The 15,067-nt window shown below is 39.2% G+C and overlaps 1 protein-coding gene across 1 annotated transcript in view; it reads right to left on the bottom strand.

Annotated features, from left to right (window-relative positions):
* LOC134350442 (DNA mismatch repair protein Msh2-like) overlaps positions 1–15,067 on the bottom strand; it is an 82,537-nt gene that overhangs the window by 32,720 nt on the left and 34,750 nt on the right. Inside the window, exons 8-11 of the mRNA XM_063055637.1 lie at positions 10,186–10,295; positions 6,244–6,367; positions 3,021–3,171; positions 153–250 (exon numbers count right to left, since the gene is read on the bottom strand). Of these exons, the coding sequence (XP_062911707.1) occupies positions 153–250; positions 3,021–3,171; positions 6,244–6,367; positions 10,186–10,295 (483 nt within the window). The remainder of the gene's footprint in view (positions 1–152; positions 251–3,020; positions 3,172–6,243; positions 6,368–10,185; positions 10,296–15,067) is intronic.

Here is a 15,067-nt window from a genome sequence, read left to right on the forward strand (position 1 = left end):
TAATTCTGGCCAAGACAGCTGGAGAAGAGGTTTGTCTTTCAAATTATGAATCACATCACTTATATGCAAGTGAACAGACCTGCTGGCCTTCCATTCAATGCCTTATTTGAAATTTTAAAACATGCAGTAAAATTTCTTCCAAAACATCTTACCTGCAGAGATATTGATGATTTCTTTAACAATTGCATTCTGGGCTTCTTCATACTCTTCTCTACTCTTCAGGTAGTCCTCATTATAAGAGCTCAGCTTACTAGAGAAGGGTTCATAAAACAAGTTTCACAAATTCAGTACTTAAGGGATGAACATTCCTATAATGACTTAAGCAGTACATTTTAAGGACACTGCATCTTTGCACTTGGACGAGCAAAACATGAAAGCAGATGATCCTTTGGAATGATTTGAACATGGGGAAAGAAGGAAGAGACAATAGTGGGAATTGGTTACATCAAACTTAAAGAGAGTTGGTACGTAACTTCAGAAGGAATTGGATAAAAATTCAAATGCACAAACATATGCCCTAGATACTAGTTAGAAGAACACAATCAGAAAACGCTGGAAATATTCTGGTCTGACTGTTGTTTCAGGTCAGTGACTTTTCAAAAGAAAAGTAAATGAACCTCAGTGTTAACTCTGAGACACAAGAGAGACAGCAGATACTGGAATCTGGAACCAAAAAAAAACAACTGAAGGAACTCAGTTGGTCAAACAGCACCTGTCAATGCACAGGGAGACTCGAATCAGATTTTTACTCAATTTAAACACTACTTGCAATATTGTGCTTTTGTCAAACACATTGTCATTTTGATCTTAGACCCTGCATCAGAAATCCTGCTTGAAATTACTTGCTCTTTCCATAACTCATCTTAGTGCTGGGTAATTTGTTTCTCAAAATCTATTACCAAACTAAAACTGTTGTGTAGACCAATGAAGCATTAATAATGAAGAAGCAATACTTGAAGACAGACTCCAATGTTCAGCCCCTTGTACCAGATGTAACAATGGCATCCACAGCAGTTAAGTTGACTGTATCAAGATGGTGTCAGCAACCAACTGCAACATCTTGCAGACAGTACACAAAACTGCTGCTACTTCTCCTTCTTTTAAATATGTCTCTACTACTACTAAACTGCATGCAACAGGAGCCTGTAATTCACATTTTTGTTGTGTGTTTTTGGGCTGATTTTGAGCAATCTGGCACTTTTGCTGTCTCTGGAGAATTCAATGAACTTAAAAATGGAGTGTGTGGCCTAATGGCAGAGCAGGAACCCATGATCAGCTCCATTGCTCCTTGCTGATTAAAGTGCCGAGCAAAATTGAAACTGATGAAGAGTGGAAGGTGAGCAGGCGTTCAGCGCTGCCTGCGTTTGACCAGTATCCCTCTCCCTCTCCCTCTCATTCATTGCTGCCAGAGGAAGGTACAGGAATCTTGGGTCTCAGGCAAGATTTTATCAGTGTGACTTGTGGCTGTAGACTTTTTAAAAGAGAACTCTGTGGTTCATGTTATATGTGTTTCTGGTTATCCTTTTTTTATTGCTACTTTGCGCAATTTGATCGAGGCACTTTGGTGTAGACGGGTCTATGGCCTGCAGCCAACGAATGGCACAGCACTAAACAAAACTGAACATTCCTAGACCATAGGGGACTCAGCAGTTTGATATTTAATATTCTGTGTGTTATTCGTTTGCTTTTTAATGTTTACATGATTCCTTCTTTCTTTTCACGCAGTGGGTTTTAAATGTTTTCTTTGAACGGCATCCATAGTGTTTCTTTGTTTCATGGCTGCCTGCGGGAAAACGAATCTCAGGGCTGTATTCTGTATACATACTGGTACTATATGTACTCGGAATCTTTGAATTAGGATTTTCAACCCATACTATTCGAATAGTACCAATCATTCGTTTTTGGGAAAAAGGAAAATTGTAATAGTACAGGCAGTACGAAAGCTGAAGGGACAATATCAGTGAATTCCATTATGTGCTCGAAAATATAGGTAGAACCTGGACTGAAAGAGGCAGTCGAGGTAGAATGATGAGCAAGGGAATAACTTTAAAAGGAATATTTCATAGACAGAGGAGATAAGGTAAACAAGATTTAATGCGGGTTAAGATATAACTGAAATGATGTGCATGCAAGAAACCAACCAAATGGGCAAATGTCATAATTATGTCTGAGGATCTGGTGGGAGCAACTGGCTCATCTGTGATGTCAGACCTACACGGCAGCATTTGGGTGAACACAAACTGATGAAGCTAGGTGCTATGAAAACACCATGCATAGGCGTCAGAGAAGCAGAGGAATGCAAAGCAGATTCACCCATGCTACGTGCAGACATGGAATGTCAGTACAGCACAGCACACAGACAGATAGAGTTTGGTAGGAAGCAATGGAACCATACTGCCAGATTGGATCAAGGCATAGAAGAAGACAAAGAAATGGAGGGAAATCCATTTTAAATTCACAGCTACATTTCCTTTAAACTAATGAACTCATTCATGCCCCTCTGAAAAGTAATCAGGATGCCATACTGGGTGGCTCGGCCAGCATTCCCCTTAACCCTGCTTTCAAGGTCCACGCTAACCACACTGCCATTAAGCAGAAGCGACAAGATCAAATGCAGTATGCAAGCTGCAATATAACCTAGTTCAGCATGTGCAGCACCAACAAAAGAACAGACCAAAAAAACCTTTCTGGTCTGGACAGCTGAGCTCTTCAACTGAAATCACACACTTCGGTGACTGTAACAATTTATCTTGCTCGGGCAGCTTCATTGTGAACTGAAAAGTTAGTAGTAAAAAGTCCTTGTTTACTCCAGCTATGTTTAATCACAATTCCGGAATGTGTACCCATGTTTTTGAAGCAAGTTCAAATTCTATCCATATAGCTCAACGTCAACTTGCCTACAGTGACAAGCTTGATGCAATATAACTTTCAAAGAAATCAACATTCACAAAGGTTGTTTTGGGAATTCATCCAAATTATCAATGATAAAAGCAAAGGACCAAACAAAATACAACTCTAACCTATTCGTGAACCGGACTCCATTCTTCTGAATATCTATAGTATTAAATTTCTTATTGTTACGAAGGACCTTTTCCTCCTTGCAGGTGACGCGGAAGTAATATCCCAATTGAGCGTTTGACTCCAGTTTCACAGTCTTTCCAGCTTCGAGACCTACATAAAAATTAAGGAGACAATTAAAGAAAACTGTCCCACAGGTATCCAATTACAAAATGTTCATTTTAAAATTAAATTTTCTTCATCACTCGCAACACAGTCTTTCTCAATCTTAAACTGTGGTAAACAAATCTCATTTACTAAATCACATCAATTACAAAGATTGGTGGTTCTGCCAACAGAAAATTCTGGTGTTATTTGCAGTTCAGTTGATCTACTCTCCACAATAGCTTTGTAGGGCAGAAAGAGATAAAGCAGTTGGATTTCAAGTTGCCAGTTATGGGAGGTAAAAAGAAAACAATTGAAATCTCTCCTAGCTTCCACAAAGCACATTATACAAGCTTATTACAAAACTTTTGATAAAGTGTCTTCCAGTGTAGAAAAAAAGTGCAACAGAAAAGATGCAGTGCAAGTTTATTTTAACTCTTCCCACTATAAGATGCACTGTGGAAGAAGTCTGGTTCATTTCTTATCCAGAAGCAGACAAAGAAGGAAGCATGGAAAACCCTTAAAAACTAAATCTCCTCCAGTATCAGTATTGATTAGGTAAACATTATTAAAAGAGCTTTATTTTTAATATATTACTTTCAGAAAGTATTCTACTTCAATAGGATAAGGAATTATTCACCCCTCACATTTCACCAGGGTTCTGAGCCTTTTTCCATAACTTACATGTAAACCCTAGGCAAACTGAGTGGCTTTTTACTGAAACATGTTCTTTCTTGAAAGCCACTTAAATCTGCCTTACTGTGGAGTGAAAGTTCACAGGGTTGGTTTAGGTTAGGGAATCCCATAATTACAAACAGTCGCTCAGTAAAACTACATGGTTTCCTCATTTCATAACATACGCTGCCTTTGTGCAACTGCATTTCTAATGCTAATGCCTATCAGTAACTTTGATCCCTTGAATAAACTTGCTTACAACGTGGAATACACTCAGTAACCACTTCATTAGGTATATCTGTACACCTCCTTGTTAATACAAACATATAAAGAGCGGATCATGTGGCAGCAACTCAATGCATAAAACATACAAATATGGTCAAGAGATTCAGTTGTTGTTCAAACCAAGCATCCGAATGGGAAAGTAATGTGATCCAAGTGACTTTGATTGTGGAATAATTGTTGGTGACAGACAGGGTGGTATGAATAGCTCAGAAACTACTGATTATTTATGATTTTCACACACACCAGTCTCTAGAGTTTACAGAAAATAGTGTGAAAAACAAAAAACATACAGTGTACGGCAGTTCTATAGGCAAAAAATGCTTTGTTAATGAGAGGTCAGAGAAGAATGGCCAGACTGGTTCAAGCTGACAGGATGGCAACAGTAAACTCAAACAACCACACATTACAACAGTGGTGTGCAGAGGAACAGCTCTGAATGCACAACATAATGAACTTTGAAGTGCATGAGCCACAGCAGCAGAAGACTACAATGATACACTTGGTGGTCACTTTATTAGGTACAGTAGAAACCTAACTAAGTGGCTACTGAGTGTATATCATTCTTTGTCATTTGCTTAAGCCACTTTCCACTATATTATGTAATTAATCTCAAAAAAGAGGGATAATTTATATTGTCTACTATAGTGTATTAGAAACAATAAGAGTAATTGCAGCCCATTTTCTCTCCCAATTTTCCACACCAATAAGTAAGTCCCTTGCCAGTTCTCAAATCTCCCCACATGATATTGGGAACAACTAATGTCAGACAAGATCCTAGTTTTCAATATTAACAACCTGCAGATTAAAGCAGTAAAACAGTACCCCCCAACTCCATACCTAATGTTTCACAGTAGTACTGTCACTAAGGAAGGATGTAAGATTACAGGCAGGTGAAGCTAGGTAGGGTAGGTGAGCAGAGTTGGAAGGCTTTAGCATGTGAATGATAGATGAGGCAGACAGAGAGAGAGAAAAAGGGGGGGTGAAAATGGTGAGGGAGGGAAATGTGAAGATGGAAGACAGCTGCTGGACTAAGATGCAAAAATGCAAAAAACACAAAACATTGTCACAGATAGATTCAGATAAGTACAGAAGATGAGAATGGAAATCATTCCATAACCTACCCATAAACCCTAGGCAAACTTTGAGTGGCTTTTCTCTGAAACATGTTTTTTCTTGAGAGCCATTTAAATCTACCTTGCTGTAAAGTGAAGAGAAGGGAGATGTGACAGCTGGAACTAGATGGGGGTGGCGGGGAACCGGTATGTGAAGTGAGTGGATGGAGTCAGCAGGAGGAATGAGGGCAAAAATGGGAGGACCAGAGGATGAGAAAGAGAAGGGGGAGGGGTTGCTGGGAAGGGACCTAAATAATCCTTCTAGACGAGGCAAATCTTTGGTTACATCTCCTCTGGAAAGTGCCAGGGTTAGGGAGATTTGGGCTTGGAGGGATGAGCAGAACTTGGAGTCATGGACTTACCCTGCAGAAGGCAGAAAGGGGTGATTGTGGGATCTTGTTGTAGCTGGTGGAAATGACAACTCATGGTATGTTGGATGCAGAAGCTCATGATCTGAAAAGTAGGAACAATGGGAACTCACTCTGGTCTATCTGGGAGGAGACAGGGTGAGAAGATGAGTATGAGAAACAAGAGTAGGAGTCCACCAACCACAGCAGAAGGAAAGTATGATTGCCAAAAAAAAAAATTTCAGATATCATGTGACACAAAACCTCATCTTGCGAGCAGATGTGGCAAACAGAGAAAATAGGAGAAAGGAATGGCATCCTTCCAGGAGACAGAATGGGAGAAAGTGCCATCCTGTGGGGAGTCAGTGAGTTTATAACAAGTACTGTACTCGTGGATATTTTGTCTCCTGAGTTGGAGCCAGTGAGATTTACAAAATGGAGAGAATTGTCAGAAATGGTCCATAAGAATTTGAGAGCAGGCTGGAAGTTGATGGCAAAGGTGATGTGCTCCTGGGAATGTTCCCCTTCCCACCCTCCAGATTCTGGCATCTGTGGTCTATTTTATCTTACTATTGATAAACACCTTAGGAACCTTTATTAAAGCTACAAAAGAAAAATTGCCATTGGTGTTGTTGTATGAACAAAAATAATCTATTTTGTACCTAACTCTCTGGCTGCTTGGTTGAGAGCTGACTGCATACTTTTCTCCAGGTCATCCATCTTCTCCCTCAGTTCAGTTAGATTTGGATCAAAAGATGGCTTAACCAGAAACTCATGATTTTCCACCTGTTAAAATCAAGTGATTATGTTCAATGTTGAGATAACTATCACAAAGTTATCTAATTGATTTATCATCACAAAGGACATTTAGCACACAGAAGCTCTTGCACTATTTCTGAGGTTGGGAAGGGAGAAAGGGGGAGAAAAAATATATTGGAATTACAGATTAAGCAGCTTCTCTGAAGATAAAGTTGGTGATCTTTCTGATGAAAAGGAAATTGATCATATTAACTTTGTTTCTCTCTCTACAGATGCCTGATCTGCTAAGCATTTACAGTATTTTCTGTTTCTTGAAAAAGCTCTTGACATGGATTACGAGGCAGAAGTAGAAACATGGAAAACCTGCAGCACAATACAGGCCCCTTGGCCCACAAAGCTATGCCGAATATGTCCTCATCTTAGAACTACCTGGCTTACCCATAGCCCTCTATTTTTCTAAGCTCCTAAAAGCAAGAACAAATCTCTCTGTATCTTAAATGGAATGATTAATATTTCAGATGTTTGTCATTATACACTAGAACAGTAACCCATCACAATTCTTTCTTTCAATTAGAGGAGTAAGATTTGAGAGCAGATTTTCACATTTTCAGGAAAGATATTGAAGATGAAAGGACTCCAGAACCACAAATAACTCAATAACTAAGAAAATCAAACAAATTAACAGAATCAAAACTCAATAACCTCAAGATAATAAAAAAACAGAACTGGACTCTAATACAGACAATAAAATTGGAGACACAAGTAAATGCAGATGCTATAATCTGGAGCAAAAAAGAACTGCTGGAAGAGCTAAGCAGACCAGGCAGCAGACATAAAGGGAAATGCAGAGTCAACTTTTCATGTCGAGTTACATCATCTGAACTGAAAGATGAAGTGGAGGCACAGTAGTTATATTCAATGAAGGGAAGAGGTGGAGGAAGAGTAGGCAGGCATTAAATCTGGGGAGGAAATAAATGGAACGGAAGGATAGAAATAACCACAAGGCTGGGAGGATTTAGGTGAAAGTAACAAAGCTGTAGAAAAAGGAGTATGATGGAACTAAATAAGGGAGGAGGAGTGGGCAGATGAAAATGGGTGGGTGGGGGTGGAGGGGGCACAGTGGAAGCAGTGTGTAGCAGAAGGGCAGATGGTGTAGGCAGAGGTACCATTGCACAGCTGGGAGAGGTGTTTTTGGATGATGAATGAAAATAAAAGGCTCTTTTCAGACAGAAGGAAAAAAACAATGGCAACATTCAGGGAATTATTCCAGTGTTCTTTCCTACAAACATGAAAAAGAAAAGCAAATGCAGTTTACTGGGAACACCAATAATGAAGCATATGCTCACCTCTTGCACATTATTGTGCAATGTCCTATCACAGACTAATGAAGGCCATTTCCCTTCATCCTACAGCACCTCTGCAAATGGGAATTGGGTTCACTGAACCATGATACAATAAAAAAAAGGCAACAATAATGCACCGCCTACACAACAGGTTCAAGCAAGCACTCTCCAGGCAGACTTCTATCCCCAAGTCCAATCAACAGCACCTTAGGGAAAACAAAACACTCAGAAGCTGGCACAGTCTCATTAAGATAAAACCAGCTCCAAGACAGATATTAGCAGTGCAGTTAAAGCAACTTCTGATCATCACAGGCATTTCCATGAATTGCATGCAATATGGATTTGACTGCACACCCAAAGCACTATTTTGATGTTTATATTAGAGCTTTGCCCTCAAACCATGATACAACTTTACAATATAATGAGAGGAATTTAATTAGCCTTGCCAAACTTCATTTAGACATTTGAGAAATAAATTAATTTACTCACTTTAAAGGCTATTAGAGAATTATTTCCTTCTTTTTACTCTCCACAATGGCTGGATTAATTATTTACACTCATTGAAAGACACTGCATAATTAGCAAATCTAATTTTATTGAATACACAGAGACTCTTAGAACGCTACTAGAATGCCACAAGAGGTGCAAGTATGATCTCTGGAAAGCCATCTCTCAGGTGAAGTGGAGATTCCGGACTAGACTGGGATCAATGAGGGATGCTCAGCAGCTGTGGCTCAACCTCCTATAAAGCTAAACCTTGCAACATAGTGGACAGCAGAGCTTCGCTTCCAGGTGAGCTCAGAGCCTTCTATGCTTGCTTTTTGATCACCAGAAAAGGGTGGAACCATCGCTCACTGATCCTTTGGTCTGCCAATGATCCTTTGGTCTCAGTATCTGAAGATGATGCGCCTTCAAGAGAGTGAATCCAAGGAAAGCATCCGGTCTGGACAGAGTACCTGGCCGAGTACTGAGGACTTGTGCCAACCAACTGGCTGGTGTATTCAAAATACATCTTCAAGCTCTCGCTCCGGCAGTATGTGTTATCCACCTGCTTCAAGCAGTCTTCAATCATACTGGTGCCCAAGAGTGTGGTAACCTGTAAAAACGACTATCACCCAGTAGCACTTACATCCACAGTGATGAAGTGTTTTGAGGGGCTGGTTTTGATGCATATCAGCTCCTGTCTGAGTGGCGACTTGGATCTGCTCCAATTCATCTAACGAAACATCTGCTGTAGACCTGTTGCTATCTCATTGGCTCTTCACACAACCCTGAAACATCTGGGCAGTAAAGATACATACAACAGGATGCTCTTTATCGATTACCACTCAGCATTTAACACCATCATCCACTCTAAACTAATCAGTAAACCCCAAGACCTGGCCTGAATACCCCTTTGTACAATAAGATCCTGGATTTCCTCACCCCAGTCAGTTTGGATTGGCAAAAACATCTCCTCCACAATCTCCAACAGCACAGGAGCACCACAGGGATGTGTTCTTAGCCCCTGCTCTACTTGCTTTACACCTATGACTGTGTGGCTAAGTACAGCTCTAACACCATACACAAGAATACTGATGACAGCACTGTTGTGGGCTGTATCAGCAACCAGGAGGGAGATTGAAAATTTGGCTGACTGGAGTAATAGCAACACACTCTCACTCAATATCATTAAGACCATGGAACTAATAGTACACTTCAAGAGAGAAAAACCAGAGGTCCATGAGCCTGTAATCATTGGAGGATCAGAGGTGGAGAGAGTCAGTAACTTTAAATTCCTGGGTGGCACTATCTCAGAGGACCTGTCCTGGACCCATCATATTCATATAATTGCAAAGAACGAACAACAGCACCTCTACTTCCTCAGGAGTCTTCAGAGATTCAGCATGTCTTCAAAAACCTTGCCAAACTTCTATAGATGTGTGGTTGAAAGTGTGCTGACTGGATGCATTACAGCCTAGTATGGGAACATCAATGCCTTTGAGCGGAAAATCCTACAAAAGGTAGTGGATTCAGCCCAGTATTTCACGGGTAAAACCCTCCCAACCATTGAGCACATCTACATGAAACGTTGCTGTAGAAAAGCAGCATCCAAAGATCCTCATCACCCACTGATTTCTTGCTGCTGTCATCAGATAGAAGGCATAAGAGCCTGAGGACTCACACCACCATGTTCAAGGACAGTTACTATCCCTCAAGCATCAGGCTTTTGACAAAAGGGAATAACTATATTTATTTAAAGAGTCTTTTATCTTTGTATTTCATGCTCGTTTATTGCTATTTATTTAATATCTGCATTTGCAGGTTTTTTTTTTGCAGTTACTGTTTTAAAAATTTGCTAGGTATGCCTGCAGAAAAAGAATCTCAGGGTTGTGTGTGGTGACATGTAGGTACCCTGATAATAAAATTTACTTTGAACTTTAAACTCTTACTTCCACTTTCCAGAGTTTGATTACATCTGTAAGATTTTTATATATCAGCTGCCTCAGCTATGTCACATACCTGATTTAGATCCAATGTGGTCTCAATTAACTCCTGAAACTTGGCAAAATCAGAGATAAGGTCAGTCAACGGGGAGATAAATACAGCTTTCAGTAACATTTGGTGTGCTCCTGTGGAAACAATTAGCAGGAATTACGTTAGATAAACTAAGGCAGTAACATAGAGAAGAAAGATCTATTTTAATTAACAATACATTAATGAAAATTCTAATAGTTAAGTTCAGCATTTCACTGAATGACATTATGGACTATTCATTGTACAATTAACAACTGTTATCTGTATTACAAAGTTCAAAGTAAAAGCTATTATCAGAGTACATACATGTTACCACATACAACCCTGAGATTCTTTCTGTGGTAACTTGTACAGTATGTATTCTTAACAGTTAACACAGTTATCTAGGTCTTGTTCCTACAGCAAAAACAGGTGAAGGCAAATGTGAAACTAAATGCAGAAATCTATATTTCCTCCACAATTTCAGAAGAGGGAAACCAGAGGTCCATGAGCCAGTCCTCATCAGAGGATCAGAGGTGAAGAGGATTAGCAACTTTAAATTCCTGGGTGTTACTATTTCAGAGGATGTGTCCTGGACCCCGCAAGCAAGTGCAATTGCAAAGAAAGCATGACAGCACCTCTACTTCCTTAGGAGTCTGCGACATTCAGCATGACATCTAAAACTTTGACAAACTTCTATAGATGTCTAGTGGAGAGTGTATTGACTGGCTGCATCACAGCTTGGTATGGAAGCGCCAATGCCTTTGAATGGGAAAAAGGTAGTGGATTCGGCCCAGTACATCACGGGTGAAGCCCTCTCAACCGCTGAGCACATCTACATGAAATGCTGTCATAGGAGCAGCATCCATCATTAGAGACCCTCACCAACCAGGCCATGTTCCTTTCTTATTGCTTCCATCATGTAGAAGGTGCAAGAGCCTCAAAACCTGCACCACCAGGTTCAAGAACAGTTAGTACCCCTCAACCATCAGATTCTTGAATAAAAGGAGATAATTACACTCATTTGCCCCATCACTGAGATCTGTTGTGACCCAGTACACAAGTGCAATTATGAAGAAAGCACAGCAGCTCCCCTACATCCTTGGGAGTTTGTGACGATTCAGCACAACATACAACATTTTGACAAACTTTCTATAGGTGTGTGGTGGAGAGTATATTGGCTGGCTGTAGCACAGCCTGGTATGGAAACACCAATGCCCTTGAACAGAAAAATCTACAAGAAGCAGTGGACACAGCCTAGTCCATTAAAGGTAAAGCCTTCTCCATCATCAAGCACATCTACACAGAGTGTCACAAGAAAGTAGCATCCATCAACAGGGAGTCCACCACCCAGGTCATGCTCTCTTCTCGTCGCTGCCATCAGGAAGAAAGTACAAGAGCATCAGGACTCACACCACCAGGTTCAGGAAATATCAGGCTCTTGAACCATAGGGAATAACTTCACTCAACTTCATTTGCCCCATCATTCCCAGAACCAATGGACTCACTTTCAAGGACTCATCTCATCTTTTCGTTACTTATTTATTATTATTATTATTTTTTTGTACTTGCAGTTTGGTGTCTTTTGCACACTGGGTGAACACCCACGCTGGTGTGGTCTTTCATTGATTCTATTATGATTATGTAACGTTCCGTTATATTGGCTCGTGTATGTCTAGGGGAAATCCCGCCCAGCACCTGCTTCAACACTCCCCTCAGGGTCAGTCGCCGCCCGAATCAATCACAAACATCAATCATCAGCCAGCGGGGGCGTCACGTGATGACGTGGGATTGAGACGTGTGAATCCAGCTGTCCCGCAACAAATCAGTAAAGTACCGTTTAAACAAAACAAAGTTAATAAATATTTTCTGAAAACTATTTATAAACTTTGTAAGACTACTTTACGATATGCCTCCTAAACCGCAACAAAAGAAGTCTGCTGTTGCGAAGCAGCCGTGAGACGGGAAGAAAAAAGGGCCTACTGCAACGATGGAGCCTCGGACTCAGGTTGGATCTCCTTCGGTAGAACAGGGAGCAATGGCGGTGGTAACGGCTTCTTCGAAGGCGGCACCGGAAATGCGCATGCGCAAATCGACACAACGCAAACTACAAGAACCGACAGCCACTGCAATTGAAAATGACTCAGAGTCAGAATTGGATTCTGCAGAGAACACAGATGAAGAAGAGGAGGAAGAATTGGAAGCGATTGGAAGTAAAGGAGATGATAGAGACATAAGAGAGGCTATATTGCAATTAACGGCTGAACTAAGAAAAGTAAGAGAAGAGCTTAGAGATACGAAGATGTGCTATAATAAAGTTATGGAAAGACAAGACAAAATGGATAAGAAGCTTCAAAAGATGGAAAGAGCAATGGGGCATATGAATGATAGAGCGGAAAAAACAGGAAATGATTTGCTTGTCTGGAATTCGGAAAGAAATCGACTCTTGGAGAAAGTGGACATGTTGGAAAGTTTCAGTAGACGTAATAATATTAAAATTGTTGGTCTTAAAGAAGGTACGGAGGGAGAAAAACCAATAGAATTTTTTCAAAACTGGATCCCGGATGTTTTGCAAATGGAAGAGGAGGTTCGACCAATTGAAATTGAGCGGGCACATAGAGCTCTAAGACCAAAACCAAAAGATGACCAATATCCACGATCGATTTTAATAAAATTCTTAAGATTTCAAGACAAGGCAAGGATTCTACAGGCAGCTGCTCAAGCTGCCAAGGATAGAAAAGGGCCATTGATAATTAAAGGGAACAAAGTTTTTTTCTACCCTGATATAAGTTATGAACTTTTGAAGAGAAGGAAGAAATTTAATCCAGTGAGAAAAACCCTATGGGATCATGGTTATCAAATTATACTGCGTTATCCTGCAACCTTGAAGATTTTTTTGCCTGGTGGAGAAAAAAGATTTTTTGATGACTACCAGAAAGCAGAGCAGTTTGTGCGAGATTCTCTGAATATTCACCAGATACAAGAACAAATCCAGGGGAGCGAGATAGATTGAAGATGAAGATTGGGTTAAAGAATGGACTTGTTGGATTTTTGAAGCTGGATGAATGTATAAATATATCATTAATTATACGAGGGGGGTAAGAAAGGTTAAAACTGGAGGAATATTAGTTGGGAATAGTAACATTAATTTTGCCTATATATAATTTTTTTTTGTTGCGGGGGAGCTGGAAGAAGCACTGATCGATTGCTACGCTAATCATGTGTGCAAGCGTGGCTTTTGCCACGACCCGTAAAATGGAGGGGCTAGTGTTGTGTATCTTTTCATTCACAACATTAGTGGGGGGGTATTTTGTTTTTTCTTTTTTTGTATTCTTTCTATCTTTTCTTTTCTTTTCTTTTTGCCTGGAAGGTTGGGAGAGAAACACATAGCAACATGGTGAAGTTTAAAGAGATTCCCCAAGGAACTATGAGAGTTGAGAAGATAAGTAATGTTTTAGATTGGAGTAACTTTGTTAAGAATAATGACTAATTTATTGAATTTTTTTGAGTTTTAATGTTAATGGGCTTAATGGACCAGTGAAAAGAAAAAGAATCTTAACACATATTAAAAAAATGAAGATAGATTTAGTTTTTTTACAGGAAACGCACCTAACAGAAACAGAACATCAGAAACTAAAGAGAGATTGGGTGGGAAGTGTTGTTGCGGCTTCATTTAATTCAAAAGCGAGGGGAGTAGCAATTTTGATCAATAAAACGTTACCAATTAGAATACAAAATGTAATAACTGATTCTGCGGGGAGCTATGTGATTATACATTATCAACTTTTTTCTGAATTATGGACTTTTATGAATATTTATGCACCAAACGAAAATGATGCAAAATTCATACAAGAAGCTTTTCTGAATTTGGCGGATGCACATGAAAAAATATTAATTGGAGGAGACTTTAATTTTTGCTTAGACCCAGTCTTAGATAGATCAACTAAGGCTGTTATAAAATCGAAGGTAGTAAATTTAACTTTATCATTGATGAAGGATTTAAATTTGATTGATATATGGAGAAGAATCAATCCTAAAGAAAGAGACTATTCGTTCTACTCCCATAGACATAAAACTTACTCAAGGATAGATTTGTTTCTATTATTAATGCATATTCAACACAGAGTGCAAAATATGGAATATAAAGCAAGAATATTATCAGATCATTCCCCTTTATTAATGACAATAATAATGGCTGATAAGGAAGAAGTGGCTTATAGATGGAGATTTAATTCAACATTATTAAAACGTCAAGATTTCTGTGATTTTATGAAAAAGCAGATTCAATTTTTTTTGGATACAAATTTTCATTCAGTGGATGGTAAATTTATATTATGGGATGCGATGAAAGCATATCTTAGGGGCCAGATAATAAGTTATACGTCTAAAATTAAGAAAGAATATATGGCAGAACTAGATCAATAGGAAAAAGAGATTACAAAAATAGAAAAAGAATCTCAAAGATATATGTCAGAAGAAAAACGAAGACAACTTGTTAATAAGAAGTTACAATATAATACGCTTCAGACATATAGAACGGAAAAAGCAATTATAAGAACTAAACAAAGGTATTATGAGTTAGGTGAGAGAGCACATAAAATTCTTGCCTGGCAGTTGAAAACAGAACAAGCTTCCAAAACAATAAATGCAATTAGAACAAGGGCAAATAAAGTATCTTATAAACCTCTTGAAATAAATGAAACTTTTAAAAATTTCTATTCTGAATTATATCAATCAGAAACCCAAAATGATGTTAATGAGATAGAAAGGTTTTTATCACAAATTTCTCTTCCAAAATTGAATTTGCAAGAACAGAAGGGATTAGATATGCCTTTTACATTAAAAGAAGTTGAAGAAGCTTTAGGATCACTCCAAAGTAATAAATCTC

This window comes from Mobula hypostoma, chromosome 8 (assembly GCF_963921235.1).
Source record: "Mobula hypostoma chromosome 8, sMobHyp1.1, whole genome shotgun sequence".
In the NCBI taxonomy this organism is placed as follows: domain Eukaryota; kingdom Metazoa; phylum Chordata; class Chondrichthyes; order Myliobatiformes; family Myliobatidae; genus Mobula; species Mobula hypostoma.